Source organism: Hordeum vulgare, chromosome 2H (assembly GCF_904849725.1).
Source record: "Hordeum vulgare subsp. vulgare chromosome 2H, MorexV3_pseudomolecules_assembly, whole genome shotgun sequence".
NCBI classification, from domain to species: Eukaryota; Viridiplantae; Streptophyta; class Magnoliopsida; order Poales; family Poaceae; genus Hordeum; species Hordeum vulgare.
Genome location: NC_058519.1, coordinates 101,493,420 through 101,514,209, shown reverse-complemented (window position 1 = coordinate 101,514,209; position 20,790 = coordinate 101,493,420). Strand labels below are relative to the sequence as shown.

The 20,790-nt window shown below is 44.9% G+C and overlaps 1 protein-coding gene across 3 annotated transcripts; it reads right to left on the bottom strand.

Annotated features, from left to right (window-relative positions):
• Nucleotides 1-259: 259 nt before the first annotated feature.
• On the bottom strand, nt 260-3,071 carry LOC123425324 (elongation factor 1-delta 1-like). 3 transcript variants are annotated; one of them, XM_045109008.1, is made up of 8 exons: nt 2,933-3,071; nt 1,972-2,084; nt 1,774-1,890; nt 1,598-1,676; nt 1,316-1,439; nt 992-1,105; nt 714-875; nt 260-480 (listed from the first exon to the last, which is right to left on the bottom strand). In XM_045109008.1, coding segments are annotated over exons 2-8 (681 nt in total). In that variant the 5' UTR covers nt 2,055-2,084; nt 2,933-3,071; the 3' UTR covers nt 260-478. The 3 variants fall into 3 exon arrangements, with proteins under 3 accessions (XP_044964943.1, XP_044964941.1, XP_044964942.1); XM_045109006.1 differs by having other exon boundaries at nt 383-875; XM_045109007.1 differs by lacking the exon at nt 2,933-3,071 and adding an exon at nt 2,595-2,765 and having other exon boundaries at nt 383-875.
• Between the last annotated feature and the right edge of the window lie 17,719 nt (nt 3,072-20,790).

Here is a 20,790-nt window from a genome sequence, read left to right as displayed (position 1 = left end):
AGAGCATCTTGCACCACAAAAAAATTTGGATCTTTTGGAACACTTATTGTAGTCCAAAACGCGGTACTGTTCACCAGATTCATATGAGCCCAGGCTCAAAATGAATTACCGCTTACTTTGACCCAAACCAAAGACAGCTTAAATGCCGTTTGGCAGGCAACTGACTATATTTTCCTCCTGGGATTGGTGGAGTCAACGGTTGTGAAACAAGTTAAGACGATCAACAAAGAGAAAAGTAGGCAGGCCAGACACAAGAAAATAGCAACAGGAATCCAACCACATTGTCTCATTTCATACGATGCAAACAACACTCAGTAGTAATACTACGACAAAACTCAACCTAAGGTCCAAAAACCTCACAGGGCAGAATATGTTATGCTGCTTTAGCTACGACACCATCATGGCAACGGGAAACTGTAGACATATTGTTTGTGCTGCTGCATTGTCCACCGACCGCAATCACGAACCTCGGGAAGATTTCTGCAGTAAAACAGGTTTACCAAAGTTAGAGCTGATGAATCTAACTAATCAAAAGGTCCAAACCAGAACTAGAAATGGATAGTGTCGATAAAAGGAGACAAGAACTAGACATAGACACAGTGCTGGTGTGGTACGACTTTAAGGAGAATGGACAACATAACATAGCATCTTAGATCAGCTGATTACAGCCAATGCAACTAGGATAGGAAATTAAACTAGCTGGAGAAACTTACAGATTTTGTTGAAGGCAACAATGTCACAGCTCTGGATGTACTCGTTCGCTGGTTCGACGCACAGATGGTCTTCAATCAGAGTGTCAACAGAGACAAGGTCATCAATGATGGTCATCATAATCTGGAGCTTCTTGATGCCATATCCAACTGGCATGAGCTTGGCTGCAAGCAATGGCAAACCATCAACGTTACAAAACACAAGTATAATTATGCAGACAGAAAAATAATATGCATCACCAAAATTGAAGTACAAAGACAGTTAAGAGTAAGTGACATACAAGCACCCCACAGAAGGCCCTCCATCTTGATGCTTCGGACAGCTTCCTCTAGCTTGACCATGTCAGTCTCATCATCCCATGGCTTAACATCAAGCAAAACTGATGACTTGCCAGCTGACAACAGCAAAAGTACAAAGTTAGTAGAAATACTGGGTTTTGAAGTTTAACAGCACAAACAGTAGCTTAAAACAATGTTCATAAATAAGTACGACATAGCATATATTCTTCACTGATACTTGGTTATGAATTTTGAGGGTACAAAATAATTGATTCAGCCATACAATATTAGAACTATTAAAATACAGAGAATGCAGGATAACATACATTCTTTCTTCTTGGTAGATGCCTTCGCTTTGGCAGCACGCTCTTCAGCTGCCTTCTTCTCCTCTTCGGTTTCCTCTCCAAAAAGGTCAACATCGCTGTCATCGTCATCATCAGCTGCAGGAGCCTGCAAAGTAGAGGATACATGATGTTATACTGTTATACTGGAAGATTTAAACCACATAAATGCCCAACAACCAGCCACATGAACCAGTTCAGCAGGTGGCACGCTTATGCAAAAGAAATTATTAGAATAGTCCAGAGCAGATGGTTTATGAATGTAACCTCAGCAACATCAGTAGTTGAGGTTTCAGGGACAATTGATGACAGAACCTTCACACCTTGACCAGGGGCAGTAACTCCACTGAGCATGAATAGATTGTTTACATAAATTAGCATCACTTACAGGGACAGCAGAAAATGAAAGGCCGTTTGGAATTTAAATTAGCTTGAGAGCATACCTCAGCTTCAGGAGCGCATCAATGTGATTGTACCACCTTGCAACATTGGTGCAAGTCGATGGTGGAGCAACTGAGAATTCAGAATACACAGCCAAGTCATCCTTGGAAGCTTGGTATCTACAGAAGATAATTTTACAGAGTAAGTCTGATGAAACAAATACAACCATTTAGTAAACAACTATGGCATTAAACACATACCCAGAGATGTAGCTGCGGGACAGAAGGTAGCCATCAAGCTTTTTAAGGCCTGCCTCAGCGTTAACATTGAAGGTAGCCGCCATCTTGCCTCAAAAGGATGGAAAACAGCTGATCTACAGGCAAAGAAGAGAACGATGTAAGAACAGTGGATATTGGCACACAAACTGTGGAATATAACTTGGAAACCACAAACCAGTTTACACTAATGGCATCCTAATTCTATCTATGTAACAGTACTCCCAGTAACTCAAGCAGCAATCAAGCAAATGATTTCAATAGCAAACAAGGGAGATTTGTAGGGAACTAGCGAATCAAATTGACACGCAAGAGCAGCTACACAATTAGACAGAAGAGGAACACCTAAGAACGAGCAGGGGGTTATCATATGCCTACACAAGATGCATCAACACTACAAATCTTTGTTTGAAATGACATAAAGCGTAAATTCGGATGCAAGAAATTGACATGGTACACACACCGATAGATAACTGACTGACATAACATAACTCGTTTCCAGATAAATCACGCACAGGGATGTAGTGCATTCAAAACTAGGTAGATAGGGGTAAGAATCATGCAAACAGACAAGCAACCCAGGCCAAATCCATTTACTGATACTGCACCTTCACTGAAGCATGCGACGCGTGACCAAATTTGACGAACAGAACACACAACGCATCGGATCTAACCCCCCTAAACAGCATCAATAACCAACAAATCCTCCGCGGCCAATAACCGAGATCTGCTCTAACACGCGCCAACTGACCACGTACAAGCGCCTCCAGATCGAAGACCAAAGCTGACACATCCACAGGATAATTAAGAAGCGGAACTAAAATCATCACGCGATTCACCGCGAAGAGATCGAAGATGCAACATAGAACCAAAAGATCCGGAGCAGCTACGAGCGGATCTACGGAACTGGTGGAAGGGGAGGGGTCGGTGAGGATGGACCGGTTACCTCGAGGGAGCGAGTCGAGGTGTGGCTGCTGGGAGGCGAGGAGGAGGACGACGGCGCAGGAGAGGGGCGGATTCGAGAGGGTTTGGGGCCTTAAAACGGGGGGATGTGTGGTGGCGTGCCTACGGTTTGATCTGCATCTCACGGTCGCCGTTTGCTTCGTCGCAGTTTTGCCCTAGATCTGCGTCTGGCGTGTGGGCCTGCTAGGCTGTCTTAGCGAGAACCCGACCAGGCCGGCCCATATATACGCGCCTAAATGCGTGTAATGAAGGTGGACGCGGAAAACCCTATTTGCCGCGCGTTGCGATAAATTCTCGGGGTTTCGCACACAGAAACCCTAGCGATCGATGATCTGGATCAACCCATTATCGGTTGCGGGATTATAGTTTTCTAAATCTCCTACACTTTCCTAACTGGAAACTTTATAAAAGGTTCTCCGAACCGTTTTCCTTTTTTTTCGTTTCTTTTTTTCTTTATTCGTTTCTGTTTTTTCGAAAATGTTCTGAATTTTATAAAATGTTTCGAATTTTTACAAAATGTTAGGGATTTTCAAACATTGTTCTTCAAATTGTAAAAATGTTTCGAATTTTCAAAAAATGATAAGAATTATTGTCCGTTTCAAAATTTTGTGCTCAAGATTCTAAAAATGTTTGTCCATTAAAAAAATGTTCACGCTTCCAAATTTGTTCATGATTTTTCAAAATTGTTCTCGGTACGAAAATTTGTTCTCAAGATTATAAAAATGTTCATGCTTTGAAAAATTGTTCGTGATTTCAAATTTGTTCTCTGTTTCAAAAAATATTCAAAATTGTTTGTACTTTGTTTTGGGTTTTTTCAAAATTATTCTCCGTTTCAAAATTTTGTTCTCAAGATTTAAAAAATGTTTGTGCTTTCAAAAATTGTCCGCGCTTCCAAATTTGTTTTGGATTTTTCTAAAAATTTCACTATCTCAAAATTGGTTCTCAAGGTTCAAAAAATGTTTGTGCTTAAAAAATCGTCCGCCCTCCCAAATTTGTTTGGTTTCTTTTAATTGTTCTTCGTTTCAAAATTTTGTTCTCAAAATTCAAAAAATGTCCGTGCTTTAAAAAATTAGTAAGCATGGTGGAAAACTCAACCTCAGGTATCCTCCTCTTATTAGTCACAATATCCTTCATGTACTTAGCATACGGAGACATTTTGAGCATATCTGTCAAACGCATTTGCAGAAACACGGGTCTAATCATTTCAACAAATTGCTTAAAATCATCATCATCCTTTTTCTTGGATGGTTTGGGAGGAAAGGGCATGGGTTTTTGAACCCATGGTTCCCTTTCTTTATCATGCTTCCTAACAGTGAAGTCGTTCTTATCGTATCTTCTATTCTTAGGTTGTGGGTTATCAAGATCAACAGGTTCAATCTCCACATCCTTATCATTGCTATGTTGAGCATCAACATGAACATCATTATTGATATTATCATTAGGCTCATGTTCATCACGAGACTGTGTTTCAGCATCAGAAACAGATGGACTCTCACGTGTAACAGCAACAGGGTTACTAGCATGCAAGTTCCTATCATCTTTCTTCTTATTTCTAGGATGACTAGATGCATCAGTGCTAACTCCTTGAGAATCTTGTTCAATTCTCTTAGGATGACCCTGTCACGCCCAAGATGCGACCCTGTCCTCAATTTGGCACGAAGACCTCGTCAGGGATAGAAGCGCATCTCGTCGTGTCGCAAAAATGGATATCGTTACAAGTACATGTACTAAAAAGAAGAGATATATAATATAATTGGCTTACACTCGCCACAAGCTACATGAGAGTCACATCAGTACATTACATAATCATCAAGAGTAAGAGCAGGGTCCGGCTACGGACGAAAACAAACGAGAAAAGAAGAACGACATCCATCCTTGCTATCCCAGGCTACCGGCTTGGAACCCATCCTAGATCAATGAAGAAGAAGAAGAAGAAGAAGCAACTCTAAATGAACAATCAACGCGCTCGCGTCAAGTAACCTTTACATGTACCTGCAACTGGTGTTGTAGTAATATGTGAGCCATAGGGGACTCAGCAATCTCATTTCCAAAGGTATCAAGAATAGCAAAGCTTATTGGGTGAGGTAAGGTTAAGTGATGAGGTTGCAGCAGCAGCTAAGCATATAGTTGGTGGCTAAACTTACGAGTACAAGAAATAAGAGGGGGACGATCTACGCATAGCGGACGTGACTACTGATGATCAAATGAATGATCCTGAACATCTACCTACGTCAGACATAACCCCACCGTGTCCTCGATTGAAGTAAGAACTCACGAAAGACACAGTCACGGTTACGCACACAGTTGTCATACTTAATTAAGTTAACTTTAAGTTATCTAGAACCAGTGTTAAACAAAGTTTCCATGTTGCCACATAACCGCGGGCACAACTTTACGGAAATATTTAACCCTGCAGGGGTGCTCCAACTAGTCCATCACAAATTACCACAAGCCGCATAGAAATCCTCAATCGCGAAGCTCGCGATCTCGTCAGATTCCCTAGTGGAAAACCTCAACTCTGAGAATACCCAAAACATCACCGGAATCCCGATGCACAAGATATTTCATCAAAGGTAAAACTAATCCAGCAAGGCCACCCGACGTGTCAACGATCCCGATAGGAGTCGCGTACCTAGTTCTCAGGACACGACGGATAAGTGACGCGTACGGTGGCCTGATAGAAATCATCCAAGTTGCCCTGGGTTAGCCCCGCACAGTGCTCTGGGTTGGACCAACACTCATGAGGAGCACTGGCCCGGGGGTTGATTAAATTTCCTCGGGTTAATTACTCCCTATGTAGTTTATTAGTTATTAGGCAAATGTAGTACCAAAGTTGGGCCTTGCCAGACCAGCTTTAATCTAAAACGAATTATCAAGGGGGTCCCCATAACAACCCCGATCGTGTTAGGAGCGCTCACTTATGGAACATAACACCGGTAGCCGAAAACTAAGGGGGCAAAGGTGGAACAAAACACCAGGCTAGAAAGGCCGAGCCTTCCACCTTTTACCAAGTATATAGGTGCATTAAATTAAATAACATTTAAATATGGTGATATAACAAGGAACCCATGTTTTCACATGGAAGCAACTGCACCTGCAACTAGCAACGCTAACAACATGGTTAAGCAAGCAGTAACATAGCCAATCAGTGGTTTGCTAGGTTGAACAGGTTGAAGGTTTCATGGCATTGTTGAGAGGCTGATATTTAACATGTGGTAGGCAACGAGACATAATCGATAGCATCGAAATAACTAGCATGGCAATGATAGTAATGGTATCTGGGGAAATGGTCATCTTGCGTGAGATCCCGCTTGGAAGAAGAACAACTCGGTGGAGTCGGCGAACCAACGTAGTCGAACGGGTCCTCACATTCCGACACGCTTGCGGAACTCTATCGAGACGGAGCAAACCGGAAACAAACATCAACACAGATATTCAACTCACGATGCACAACATGATGCACAACCTACTATGATGCATGATCAGATCAATGATGCAAGGCATGGCATGGCAGTTCGCCTCACGCAAACTCTACACATTAAGTGAAGCTCGATATGCAACGACTTGCATATCGATGAAACTCCACGATTAATTATTTAATTCACTCTCAATTATTTAACACACAATATTAAATGTTGTTAACATGGCAAGGGGTGAAGAGGTGATCCTACATGGCATCCTAGACGGTTAACACGAGGGGCTTAGAATGGACGCTACGACACAAGAGACATGCAACACAAGATATCATGCCATGAATGCGTCATGCATGGGAGTTTCAAACATCACGGCAAGAAAAGAAAGAAACAAGTGTCGCCACGACGAGCGAGAGGGAACCATGGCGGCAAGAACAGAAATGAAGCCACGACAACGTTCCTATCCCGATACTCATCAAGATATAGTGCCAACGTATAGGAAGCGTGTGCGGGAACGCTAAATAAAGAATGGGGTGATCCCGTTACCGGGTTCCCATGTGTCGGGCACAACAAAAGAGGAACAACGTGCAACGGGCAACATACGGTGCAAACATACATTCATCTCATACAACACATGTACATGGTTCACGGCCATGTCTCATCGGTATACCTTCGAAGCGTGCAAACGGAGGGGTTCGGTTCGGTGAAGGAAAACAACGGTCGTCGGGGTCGTAGTGGTAGTCGTGGTACTCGAGTCTCGTCGACTGTAGTCGTTCTCTTGGCGTTGGTTCACGGTCTTCGGCGTCGGTTACGGTCTTCACCTCGGTAGTCGAACACGGGTCTTCGGCGACGTCGAGGAAGTCGAACTCGTTTCCGGGGTCGTCGAGGACGTCATGGTGCTTGGCGAATTTGTCGGTTCCACGGAGGAGGGAATGGTGCACGCGGCGACGGCACGCGACACAACAACAACTACAGCAACTAGCAAGCGCAGCAAACTACCTACAGGTACTAGCACTAGCATCTAACAGCAAGCAAGCTAGCAGCTATCTAGCAATCGGCTCAGCAGGCAAAACGCAAGCACCAACACCAAACTCGCAGGAGCAACAACAACATTTACAGCAACATCAACCTGCAACTGTTCGGCACAGCAACCAACAGCACAAGCAGGCAAGCAGGCAACGCCTAGCAACAATAATACTTGGCAAGCAACTAAGCAGCGGCAACAACAGCAAAGCAGCTCGGCAGCAGGGCAACGACACATGACAGCAACTCAGCACATCAGGCAGCAGCAGCCAGGAACACGCAGGCAGGCAGCAGACCAGCAACACGCAGGCAACCAGCACTCAAATCGGCAGCAACAGGGCGTCGGCGGGAGCGAGGACGTCGGCCGGCGAGGAACCTCGCGGGAGGCGGCGTCCAGGGCGGCTGGCAGCACGGCGACCCTAGGCGCGCGACGGCGGCACCAGGGGCACAGTGCATCGGGACGAGGGCGGCGGGGACGGCGAGGCCACGGCGGTGGGGACGGCGAGGAGAGGCGAGGCCGAGGCCATGGCGCGGCGAAGACCGAGGCGAGGGGCTAGGGCGGCATGGGGAGGCGGCCGGCGGCGAGGACTGCAGAGAGGGGCGGCTGCGCGAGCGAAGCTGCCGGCGAGCTTCGGTACGGGAGGAGGGGCTCGAGGGGATTGGGCGGGAGAGGGAGAAGGCTGCGCGAGGGGGGCTCTGCGGGAGGAAGAGGGGAATCGGGAGGGAGAGAAGGGGATCGCAGGGGAGGAGACGACGGCGCGAGGGGAGGATGAGGTCTCGGGCTCCTGGAGCGACGCTAGGGTTGGGGGAGGAGGCTTGGGCCTTGGCCGGCTAGGCCTTGGGCAGGCCTCCTCCTCTCTCCCTATTGTTTACTTCCTCTTTTTTTTAAAGAAAACAGCAACACCAAAGGAAAGGATTTTTTTAACAAAGATAAAAAAAATACTTTTTTAACTCCTTTAAAACAAACCCCACTATAAGAAATAGTTTTGGGCATTTTTTTTAAGAAATAAAAATGAAACCTTTTCTTTAGAATTAAAATAAAACCCTTTTCACAAAAGAATAAAATTTAAACCCCTCTTATGTAAAGACTAAAATAAAGGCTCTTTAAAGGAGAAAAGAAATGAGACAGTTTTAGAAAATAAACAAAGGGAAAAAATAAAGGAAACCCAAGGGGTTGCCCCACATTTAATGAAAGGCTCTTTTAAAAGAAGATGAATCTTTTGACGGGGTTAAAACGGAAACTTTAGCAAAACCACAAAAAAAAAAGAGGAAATAGAAGGTTTTAGGTCCGCGGTGCAACATGGTTTAGCGGTGGCTCTCACGCACCCACTCTCATCACGCCAACAAACGATGTCACACTCAGAAAGCACTAACACCCAACAACACGGAGCAACAAGCAACACCGACAAAACACAGTTGACATGATGCCATGCATGATGCGATGATGCAAACTAAATGAAGAGGCCACAAAATAAAATAACCGCACGACGGAAACGGAAATAAAGGGGAATCTTCTGGAACGTCGGTCTCGGGCTGTCACAACTCTCCTACACTACAAGAGGATCTCGCCCCGAGATCCAAGAATGAAAAGGGGGGAGAGGATGAGAAATAACAAGAGATAAAACTTAGTCGCTTCTTTGACAAACGAGTGAAACCAACGATCCTTGAAGGTTGCGACGAGATGAGGAATGATATGAGAAAGAGGCAAGAATTCACGGAAAATTTCGGCAGCACTTCGGTAGAAAAATGGGACAAAAAATTCGATAAGATGGGAGAAATAGACAATATTCATAACAAACAACTAAATAGAACAAGGGAACACCATTATCTTGACAGAACAACATGATTAACCCAAAAGAGCAACATCACAATGCCTCTGGAACAATAGAATAGGAACTAGGTCATACAGAAGAAGAGAATGAAGAAAAGAATGACACCTACTATCTCAAATGAACTTGGCAAGTACCCTTGCGAGAAGAATTGGACAGAGTTGTTGGAAAAACAACAACGAAAAGAACACGACAGTAGTGGGCTTGTGCAAACCTTTTCAAACTAATGGAGTGACAACCAGCCACTAACAGACACAAGGATTGATTGGGAGAAACAAGATATGAACAATTTCTTAACCAAGAGGATACATTGAGAACTTGGATTAATGACAAGCACCATGATAGCACAATCCATAGGAAAAGCTTAGGTGAAATCCAAACCAAGATAGCTCAATGAAGAAATCCTGGGTTGAAAATATCTCATGATCATAGAATTGGTGGGTTTAATTATCTCATTCCTGAAAGGAAAACTCTTCGAGGCTCCTACACTAACAAGAATGCTATAATACCACCTCAAAGGATAAAGGAGAACAAACGCACATATAAATGCAAGAGAAATGATACTTGAGGTTCTCCAACAAGAATCTCGAAGAACACATGAGAATGGATTGAAACCTTGATGAACCACCATGACGGACCTCCGTATACAAATGAATGATGGAACGATATAAAGGTAGAAAAGAGTAAGATTATGACCTTGCCAAGATATAGATGAAGCTTCACAAAGAGATACTTGATAAAACTTGAAACTCCGGAAAAGAAAAAATAAGAACACTTGAGAAAAGGGATTGATATCATGAGCTACTCCGGAAGAAGAATTGAAACCATCTGATGAAGCGAGAATAAGAATTATGTTATGCTTATCCTTCATCAAATTGAATTGATGACAAGCAACGGATTTAGCATACCCCTTATTCTTCAAGAAAGAATCTTGGAGAGACAGAGAGAAAAACACCACTTGAAGCATGATTGAAGGAAGCACCGGTAAGAAATCACAATTGAATGGGAACACCACGAATTAATGGAGATACATGAGAATGAAGAGAACATAAGCCACCTGAGAGAAAACTTGAACAAGGCACCGGATAATTGAGAGACGAACGAAGAGACAACAATAGAGAAGAATTAGAGAATGAAAGCCGAAAGCTGAGAATGAAGAAGTCTTCTGAAATGATGGCCTTCGGAGGATCGAGAATGAAAACAACTCAGGGAAGCACCGAATAGCAAGAAAGGGATTACTCATGCTTGGGAATAATTGAAGATGGTAACACAACGCTAAAATGATGAATCTCCAAGAGAATGAACAAAGACTGAGAGAAACACCCCTTCAGATTTGCAAGCTGAGAATGATGACGAGGAACACACCAAGAATAAATGAGACACTCCGGAATAAAGAAGAATGAAAGGTTGAGCCAATATGAGAATTAATTCAAATAGATCTTGGAGAAGGAATATGACTGATGAAAATCATGCTTACGTCCTAGTTGAAAAAAAATGATCTCCGGCAAAAAATTAAAAGAGTCAGGAAAGATCCTGGGAAAACCTGTGGGTTATGGGCCCACTCAAAGAACCACCGTTAGAAAGGATTTCTTAGAAGAGAGATATTGCATCGGTATGAAGAGAACTAGATGAGGTTGAGAACCTCGAAATAATTGAAAAGACTGGAAATAAGAACTACACAGATAACTTCAACGCTCCGGATCGAAAAGAGAGAAATAAATACCAAGATAAGCTCATAAAAATTTCCGACATGGGAAAGAATTACAAGGATAAATAGGATATGATGAACACGAACAACTGAATTAATTCACCGGAAAAAGATAACCAGGTTGAAGGAATGATGAACTAGAACTCCTGAAAATCTACACAATGAATCGTCGGGTAAGAGAGAAAAGAACGAACAACGGAAGCACAATGAAAAGAAAACTCTTGGATGAAAACCAATCACAGAAGAAAAAGGGTGGGAGGGCGGGGAAAACAAAGACAACTTGAGACAGATGAGACGAACTCCGGAAAGAATTGAGAGAATGATCTGCAAAAACTGGAGAAGATTGAATTCAGTTGCAGAGAAGCACACCAGTTGAAAAGAATTGATACGATGACTCCGGTTGAAAAGGAATTGGCATGACAATCTGATTTGAGCAACAGAATTAGTACTCTCATAAAAAATATGAGAACACCACTTAGGAAAGATCTGAAATCACCACTTGACATCGAAGTAACACGAATTACCACATTCAAGAAAACAAAGGAATGAGGCTTATGAAACAAGCCAGAACAAACTCATGAGAGAGATTTCGTCCGATATTTTCGTGGACAGGATCACACGGGCTCGATTTTACAGTAGCCATCAAGTGCATGGCAGTGCACCCGACATACGAAGCGTCCCCGAGTCGTAGCAAGCTACAAGGACCCTTTAAGACAAAGAACCGTTGTAAGTCGACCGTCAACAAACGAATCCACTAGATGTCGAACCCCAACCTAACATCATGCATTTGTTGGAAGATTGTCCTATAAGCAACTACTTGAATTCCCACCTACGAATTCCCGAGATATCTGGTCATGCAATCTGGTACACGGATACAAGGAGTAATATCACACAACTCCTATACTAACCCGTCACCTGTATCACATCCGTCAACACACAACCAGAATCTTGGACCTTCATCTACAACAGACCCTCGTGATCACAACGATACAAAGTATGACAGTACTCCCGAACAATCTGCACCAGTACTGGGGACATCGGGGTTATCTCGCCACTACTAGTATTGAATCAATTACGAACATCCTTCGTTCTGAGATACTAAGAAATCTAAATGATAACGATGTGCTCGAGAATCCCCTGGAGCTCAACTCCCCGGAAGAAAATCAAATCAGACAGGAGGCACCAAGACAGAACTCCGTCACATCGGCATCATATAGATCCCAAAAATATCCGCGTGATCCTAAAAAAATTTTGAGTGAGAAGAGGAGTAGAATAATTATTATGTCAAGATTCCTCACCAGAGGATAGAAGAGGAGAAAAAAGAATCCTACTCTCCGATATATAACTAGACTCAAAGTAGTTTTTCACTAGACTCGACTCGGCCAAGTTCGATCAATCAAGGGGGCTCCTAGGTCGGTACTGCTCTGATACCAACTTGTCACGCCCAAGATGCGACCCTATCCTCAATTTGGCACGAAGGCCTCGTCAGGGATAGAAGCGCATCTCGTCGTGTCGCAAGAATGGATATCGTTACAAGTACATGTACTGAAAATAAGAGATATATAATAGAATTGGCTTACACTCGCCACAAGCTACATCAGAGTCACATCAGTACATTACATAATCATCAAGAGTAAGAGCAGGGTCCGACTACGGACGAAAACAAACGAGAAAAGAAGAACGACGTCCATCCTTGCTATCCCAGGCTGCCGGCCTGGAACCCATCCTAGATCGATGATGAAGAAGAAGAAGAAGCAACTCCAAATAAACAATCAGCGCGCTCGCGTCAAGTAACCTTTACCTGTACCTGCAACTGGTGTTTAGTAATCTGTGAGCCACAGGGGACTCAGCAATCTCATTTCCAAAGGTATCAAGACTAACAAAGCTTATTAGGTAAGGTAAGGTTAAGTGGTGAGGTTGCAGCAGCGGATAAGCATATATTTGGTGGCAAAACTTACGAGTACAAAAAATAAGAGCGGGAAGATCTACGCATAGCAGACGTGACTACTGATGATCAAATGAATGATCCTGAACACCTACCTACGTCAGACATAACCCCACTGTGTCCTCGATCGGAGTAAGAACTCATGAAAGAGACAGTCACGGTTACACACACACTTGGCATATTTAATTAAGTTAACTTCAAGTTATCTAGAACCAGTGTTAAACAAAGTTTCCACATTGCCACATAACCACGGGCACGGCTTTCCGAAAAGATTTAACCCTGCACGGGTGCTCCAACTAGTCCATCACAAATTACCACAAGCCGCTTAGAAATCCTCAATCGCGAAGCTCGCGACCTCGTCGGATTACCTAGTGGAAAACCTCAACTCTGAGAATACCCAAAGCATCACCGGAATCCCGATGCACAAGATATTTCGTCAAAGGTAAAACTAATCCAGCAAGGCCACCCGACGTGTCGACGATCCCGATAGGAGCCGCGTACCTCGTTCTCAGGACACGACGGATAAGCGACACGTACGGTGGCCTGATAGAAATCACCCAAGTTGCCCTGGGTTGGCCCCGCAGAGTGCTCTAGGTTGGACCAACACTCATGAGGAGCACTGGCCCGGGGGTTGATTAAATGTCCTCGAGTTAATTACTCCCTATGCAGTTTATTAGTTATTAGGCAAATGTAGTACCAAAGTTGGGCCTTGCCAGACCAGCTTTAATCTAAAACGAATTATCAAGGGGGTCCCCATAACAACCCCGATCGTGTTAGGAGCGCTCATTTATGGAACATAACGCCGGTAGCCGAAAACTAAGGGGGGAAAGGTGGAACAAAACACCAGGCTAGAAAGGCCGAGCCTTCCACCTTTTACCAAGTATATAGGTGCATTAAATTAAATAACATTTAAATATGGTGATATAACAAGGAACCCATGTTGTCACATGGAAGCAACTGCACCTGCAACTAGCAACACTAACAACAGGGTTAAGCAAGCAGTAACATAGCCAATCAGTGTTTGCTAGGTCGAACAGGTTGAAGGTTATCATGGCATTGTTGAGAGGCTGATATTTAACATGTGGTAGGCAAGAGACATAATCGATAGCATCGAAATAACTAGCATGGAAATGATAGTAATGGTATCTGGGGAAATGGTCATCTTGCCTGAGATCCCGCTTGGAAGAAGAACAACTCGATGGAGTCGGCAAACCAACGTAGTCGAACGGGTCCTCACATTCCGACACGCTTGCGGAACTCTATCGAGACGGAGCAAACCGGAAACAAACATCAACACAGATATTCACCTCATGATGCACAACCTACTATGACGCATGATCAGATCAATGATGCAAGGCATGGCATGGTAGTTCGCCTCACGCAAACTCTACACATTAAGTGAAGCTCGATATGCAACGGGTTGAATATCGATGAAACTCCACGATTATTTAACACGCAATATTAAATGTTGTTAACATGGCAAGGGGTGAAGCGGTGATCCTACATGGCATCCTAGACGGTTAACGCGAGGGGCTTAGAACGAGCGCTACGGCACAAGAGACATGCAACACAAGATATCATGCCATGAATGCGTCATGCATGCGAGTCTCAAACATCACGGCAAGAAAAGAAAGAAACAAGTGTCGCCACGATGAGCGAGAGGGAACCATGGTGGCAAGAACAGAAACGAAGCCACGACAACGTTCCTATCCCGATAACTCGTCGAGATATCATGCCAACGTATAGGAAGCGTGTGCGGGAATGCTAAATAAAGAATGGGTTGATCCCGTTACCAGGTTGCCATGTGTCGAGCACAACAAAAGAGGAACAACGTACAACGGGCAACATACGGTGCAAACATACATTCATCTCATACAACACATGTACACGGTTCACGGCCACGTCTGATCGGTATACCTTTGAAGCGTGCAAACGGAGGGGTTCGGTTCGGTGAAGGAGAACAACGGTCGTCGGGGTCGTAGTGGTACTCGTGGTACTCGGGTCTCGTCGACGGTAGTCGTTCTCTCGGCGTTGGTTCACGGTCTTCGGCGTCGGTTACGGTCTTCACCTCGGTAGTCGAACACGGGTCTTCGGCGACGTCGAGGAAGTCGAACTCGTTTCCGGGGTCATCGAGGACGTCGTGGTGCTCGGGGAATTTGTTTGTTCCATGGAGGAGGGAATGGTGCACGCGGCGACGGCACGCGACACAACAACAACTACAGCAACTAGCAAGCGCAGCAAACTACCTACAGGTACTAGCACTAGCATCTAACAGCAAGCAAGCTAGCAGCTATCTAGCAATCGGCTCAGCAGGCAAAACGCAAGCACCAACACCAAACTCGCAGGAGCAACAACAACATTTACAGCAACATCAACCTGCAACTGTTCGGCACAGCAACCAACAGCACAAGCAGGCAAGCAGGCAACGCCTAGCAACAATAATACTTGGCAAGCAACTAAGTAGCGGCAACAACAGCAAAGCAGCTCGGCAGCAGGGCAACGGCACGGGACAACAACTCGGCACATCAGGCAGCAGCAACCAGCAACACGCAGGCAGGCAGCAGACCAGCAACACACAGGCAACCAGCACTCAACACGGCAGCAACAGGGCATTGGCGGGAGCGAGGACGATGGCCGGCGGGGAACCTCGCGGGAGGCGGCGTCCAGGGCGTCTGGCAGCACGGCGACCCTAGGCACGCGACGGCGGCAGCAGGGGCACGGTGCACCGGGACGAGGGCGGCGGGGACGGCGAGGCCATGGCGGCGGGGACGGCAAGGAGAGGCGAGGCCGAGGCCATGGCGCGGCGAAGACCGAGGCGAGGGGCTAGGGTGGCATGGGGAGGCGGCCGGCGGCGAGGACTGCAGAGAGGGGCGGCTGCGCGAGCGAAGCTGCCGGCGAGCTTCGGTACGGGAGGAGGGGCTCGAGGGGATTGGGCAGGAGAGGGAGAAGGCTGCGCGAGGGGGGCTCTGCGGGAGGAAGAGGGGAATCGGGAGGGAGAGAAGGGGATCGCACGGGAGGAGACGACAGCGCGAGGGGAGGATGAGGTCTCGGGCTCGTGGAGCGACGCTAGGGTTGGGGGGAGGAGGCTTGGGCCTTGGCCGGCTGGGCCTTGGGCAGGCCTCCTCCTCTCTCCCTATTGTTTACTTCCTCTTTTTTTTAAAGAAAACAGCAACACCAAAGGAAATGATTTTTTTAACAAAGATAAAAAAATACCTTTTTAACTCCTTTAAAACAAACCCCACTATAAGAAATAGCTTTGGGCATTTTTTTAAAGAAATAAAAATGAAACCTTTTCTTAAGAATTAAAATAAAAACCCTTTTCACAAAAGAATAAAATTTAAACCCCTATTATGTAAAGACTAAAATAAAGGCTCTTTAAAGGAGAAAAGAAATGAGATTGTATTAGAAAATAAACAAAGGAAAAAAATAAAGGAAACCCAAGGGGTTGCCCCCACATTTAATGAAAGGCTCTTTTAAAAGAAGACGAATCTTTTGACGGGGTGTTAGAGCATATATCTCCATATGTGGTTTTGGTAATTGATGACAATTCCTATGGACTAATGGCTGCCTTAAGTTACATTTATAGAATTTGTCCATAGACACTTCTTGAAGTCCATCTGTTGGGTTCAAGGAGTTTATATGTTGACCAAGATGTTATTCAAGTTATTATCCAAAGAATGGTCAATAGAAACACTAGGTTGATCAAGATCTGAGACAAAGAGTCAATCAAGATGATCAACACACAAAGCGTATAAGATATACCGAGAGGGATCAAGTGATCCCATGGTATGGTGTGTTTCCATTGGGCTTGCGTCAAAAGGAAGATCTCATACAACCCATGAAGGATGACGTCAAGTGGTGATCATCATCAAGATTGTGGTGTGCAAGTTCAAGCGGATCATCACGAATATATCATTGAAACTATTGTCAATGATCATGTGCTGACAAGGACAACCTCATGTGCTAACAAGGACAAGATCAAGATAAGCATTCCTGAGCACTACATGCTTGATTCTTGTGCATGTTCACATGGTGGATAGGACAAGATCAAGATAAGCATTCTTGAGAACTTCATGCTTGATTATTGTGGATGTTCACATGGTGGACAAATGAAGATGAATACATAAGCTAGGCTTTCCGCATTGTGTATGGGAAAGCTACTTGAAGACTTCATCATGTCTGGCTTTCAACTTGAGCCAAGAAAGAACAACAACATCAAGCTCAAGTGAAAGGGCTAACTCAAAGGTATCAGTTCCTTTGACGTTAGTTGTGCGGAGTGATGATCAGCGAATAAAAGTATACACTCAAGTATGGATCATCAGTACTCTTTTATGATTCTTGAGTCCTTAGGGATCCCGCACTATTAAGAGGGGACCACAGGTTTTGCGATGAACTTGCTCAAACTACATCTTCACTCTCTGTTCAGACCACATCTCCACTGCTCTGCTGTTATCTGAAAACAGAACCAGTGCCTCGGACATCCGGCCTCCTCCGGACGTCCGAGGGCCGGACGACCGACAGCTTCGGAAATCCGGAATCCTATACCAGAGAAATCAGAGCCATATAACTCGGACTTCCAGCTACCTCCGGACGTCTGAGGCCCGGATGTCCGGCCAAGTCCCGGAAATCCGGAAGCCTGCACCAGTAGAAGTTGAGTTCTATATCTCGGAAATCCGGCTCCCTCCGGACGACCGAGCGTCGGACGTCCGACACCCGTCGGAATTCCGGAACTATGCACCAGAGAAACTTGAGCCATATAACTCGGACTTCCGGCTCCCTCCGGACGTCCGAGGGCCGGTCAAGGCTCGGACGACCGACATGCTTCGGAAATCTGGAGCCCTGCACCATAAGAACATGTGCTCTATAACTCGGATTTCCGGCTCCCTCCGGACGTCCGAGCGCCGGACGTCCGACACCCGTCAGAAATCCGGAACCTACCACCAGTAGAAGTTGAGTTGTATAACACGGACTTCCGGGCCACTCCGGACGTCCGTATGCTGATGAATTCAAATATATCCAGGCACATCTACACGCCTCGGACGACCGACCCCCGTCGGACGTCCGGCCGCTGATGAATTCAGAAGAGTTCCAGTCATGCCTAAAAGTCTCAGACGTCCGGCCCCTCACGGACGCCCGGACTTCCGACAACTGTTGGACGTCCGGACCCTGTGTGACTTATTGCACCTCCAACGGCTCTTTTTCTCTCCCCACTATAAATACCCCCCTCCCACTTCGTGAGAGGGTTGCCCAACACAGCCTTATCCTCATAAGAACACATTTCCACCTCACACACATTTGCTCACTCCAAATCTTAGATCCCAAGAGCATTTGTGAGCCCCTTTGAGAGTTGTTCCAATCAAAAGATAGATCTTCTCCCTCTCCTTCTCTCAACCCAAGCTATTTGTGATTTGAGCAAGTTTTGAGCATTCCCCGTGATCTTGTTACTCTTGGAGGTTGGAGACTCCTAGGCGGTAGGAGTTCTTCGGAGAGGAATCAATCCGTGTGATTTCCCCCGGAAAAGTTTGTGAGGGTTTGGAAGCCACCTCAAAGGCTTACCACTAGTGGATGAGAAACGCCTTCGTGGTGTTATCTCAAAGGGAGAATAGGGCGAGCCTTCGTGGCGTTGGTGTGCCTTCGTGGTAACATCCACCTCTCTAACGGTGACTAGCTTCCCTCCAAGGAAGTGAACATCGGGATACATCTTCGTCTCAGTGACCTTGGTTATCCTTAACCCTAACTCCTTACTTGTGGTTTACTTCTGTTATTTGAGCATACATACATTGCATATTGCTTGTGCTCATTATATTGTGTTGGCCATTTCTTGTACAAGATTAATCGTTCAAGCATACCCTCTATATCCACACGTTCATACTTGCAGCCCTTGATATATCGTGTTGATATAGTGTGATCTAGTATCTTGTGTTGTTCACCTACTTGTCGTGTGATATAGCTCAAGTAAGTTTGTGTAACTTACTTGTGCTTGTTAGTAACTATATTGTGTCCATCTTGGTAGATCGTGTTGTTGATACACGTTGCAGTGCCTAGTGCATTTAGGATTTGTGCTTGACAAGTACCCTCTTAGTTTATTTCCGCATTAGGTTCAAGCCAAATCTGAAGAAGTTTTTAAATAGCCTATTCACCTCCCCTCTAGGCGTCATCGAGGTCTTTTCACAGGGTTAAAACGGAAATTTTAGCAAAACCACAAAAAAATAAGAGAGGAAAGAGAAGGTTTTAGGTACGCGGTGCAACAGGGTTTAGCGGTGGCTCTCACACACCCACTCTCATCACGCCAACAAACGACGTCACACTCACAAAGCACTAACACCCAACAACACGGAGCAACAAGCAACACCGACAAAACACAGTTGACATGATGCCATGCATGATGCGATGATGCAAACTAAATGAAGAGGCCACAAAATAAAATAACCACACGACGGAAACGGAAATAAAGGGGAATCTTCTGGAACGTCGGTCTCGGGCTGTCACAGACCCTCAGGATACAAAGGTTCCTGGGTTATTCTACCGCCTCTAGTGACGACTCTGACAGAATTGTCATTCAACTCGTTGAGCAAGTCATTCTGAGCCTTAAGTACTTGTTCTACTTGAGTAGTAACCATAGAGGCATGTTTACTCAGAAGCTTAAGATCATTGACATTTCTGTCCACACAAGCACTTAAATGACTAAGCATCCGAGCATTCTATTCCAATTGTCTGCTACATAATCATTGAAACTCTGTTGTTTGGCAACAAAGTTATCAAATTCATCCAGGCATAAGCTAGCAGGTTTATCAAAAGGAATATCACTCTCATTGAATCTACGCAAAGAATTTACTTCTACTACCTGTATCGGGTTATCAAGACCATGGATCTCTTCGAAAGGTGGTATATTTTTGACATCTTCAGCTTTAATGCATTTCTCATTCATAGACTTCTTAGCTTCTTGCATATCTTCAGGACTGAGGAATAGAATACCTCTTTTCTTCGGAGTTGGCTTAGGAGGTGGTTCGGGAATAGTCGAAGCATTCTCATTGCACAAGATATTATTCAATAGGATCTCAGCTTGTTCTACGGTTCGTTCCCTAAAAACACAACCGGCACAACTATGTAGGTGGTCTCTGATACGTCTCCAACGTATCTATAATTTTTGATGGTTTCATGCTATTATCTTGTCAAACTTTGGATGTTTTGTATGCCTTTTATATCTTTTTTGGGACTAACTTATTAAATCAGTGCCAAGTGCCAGTTCTTGTTTTTCCCGTGTTTTTGACCCCTTTCAGAGGAGGATTTTAAACGGAGTCCAAATGGAATGAAACTTCCAAAAAGATTTTTTTCCGAAACAGAAGATGATTGGGAGACTTGAGAACCAAGGTAGAGGGTCACTAGGGACCCTACAAGCCCCATAGCCGCGGCTAGGGGGGACCCGCAACTCCCAGGCTTGTGGGCTCCCTGGGCCTCCTCTGCCCTAGGTCTTTCGCCTATATATTCCCTAAAATCACAGAAAAAATCAGGGGAGCCATGAAAACACTTTTCCGCCGCCGCAAGCTTCTGTCTCCACAAGATCCCATCTGGGGCACGTTTTAGTGCCCTGCCAGAGGGGGGATTCGGATAAGTAGGGCTTCTTCATCAACACCATGACCTCTCCGATGATGCGTGAGTAGTTCACCATAGACCTAAGGGTCCATAGCTAGTAGCTAGATGGCTTCTTCTCTCTCTTGGATCTTCAATACAAAGTTCTCCATGATCTTCATGGAGATCTATCCGATGTAATATTCTTTTGCGGTGTGTTTGTCGAGATCCGATGAATTGTGGATTTATGATCAAATTATCTATGAATCTTATATGAGTTTCTTCTGATCTCTCTTATGCATGATTTTATATCCTTGTAATTCTCTTCGAGTTGTGGGTTTTGTTTGGCAAACT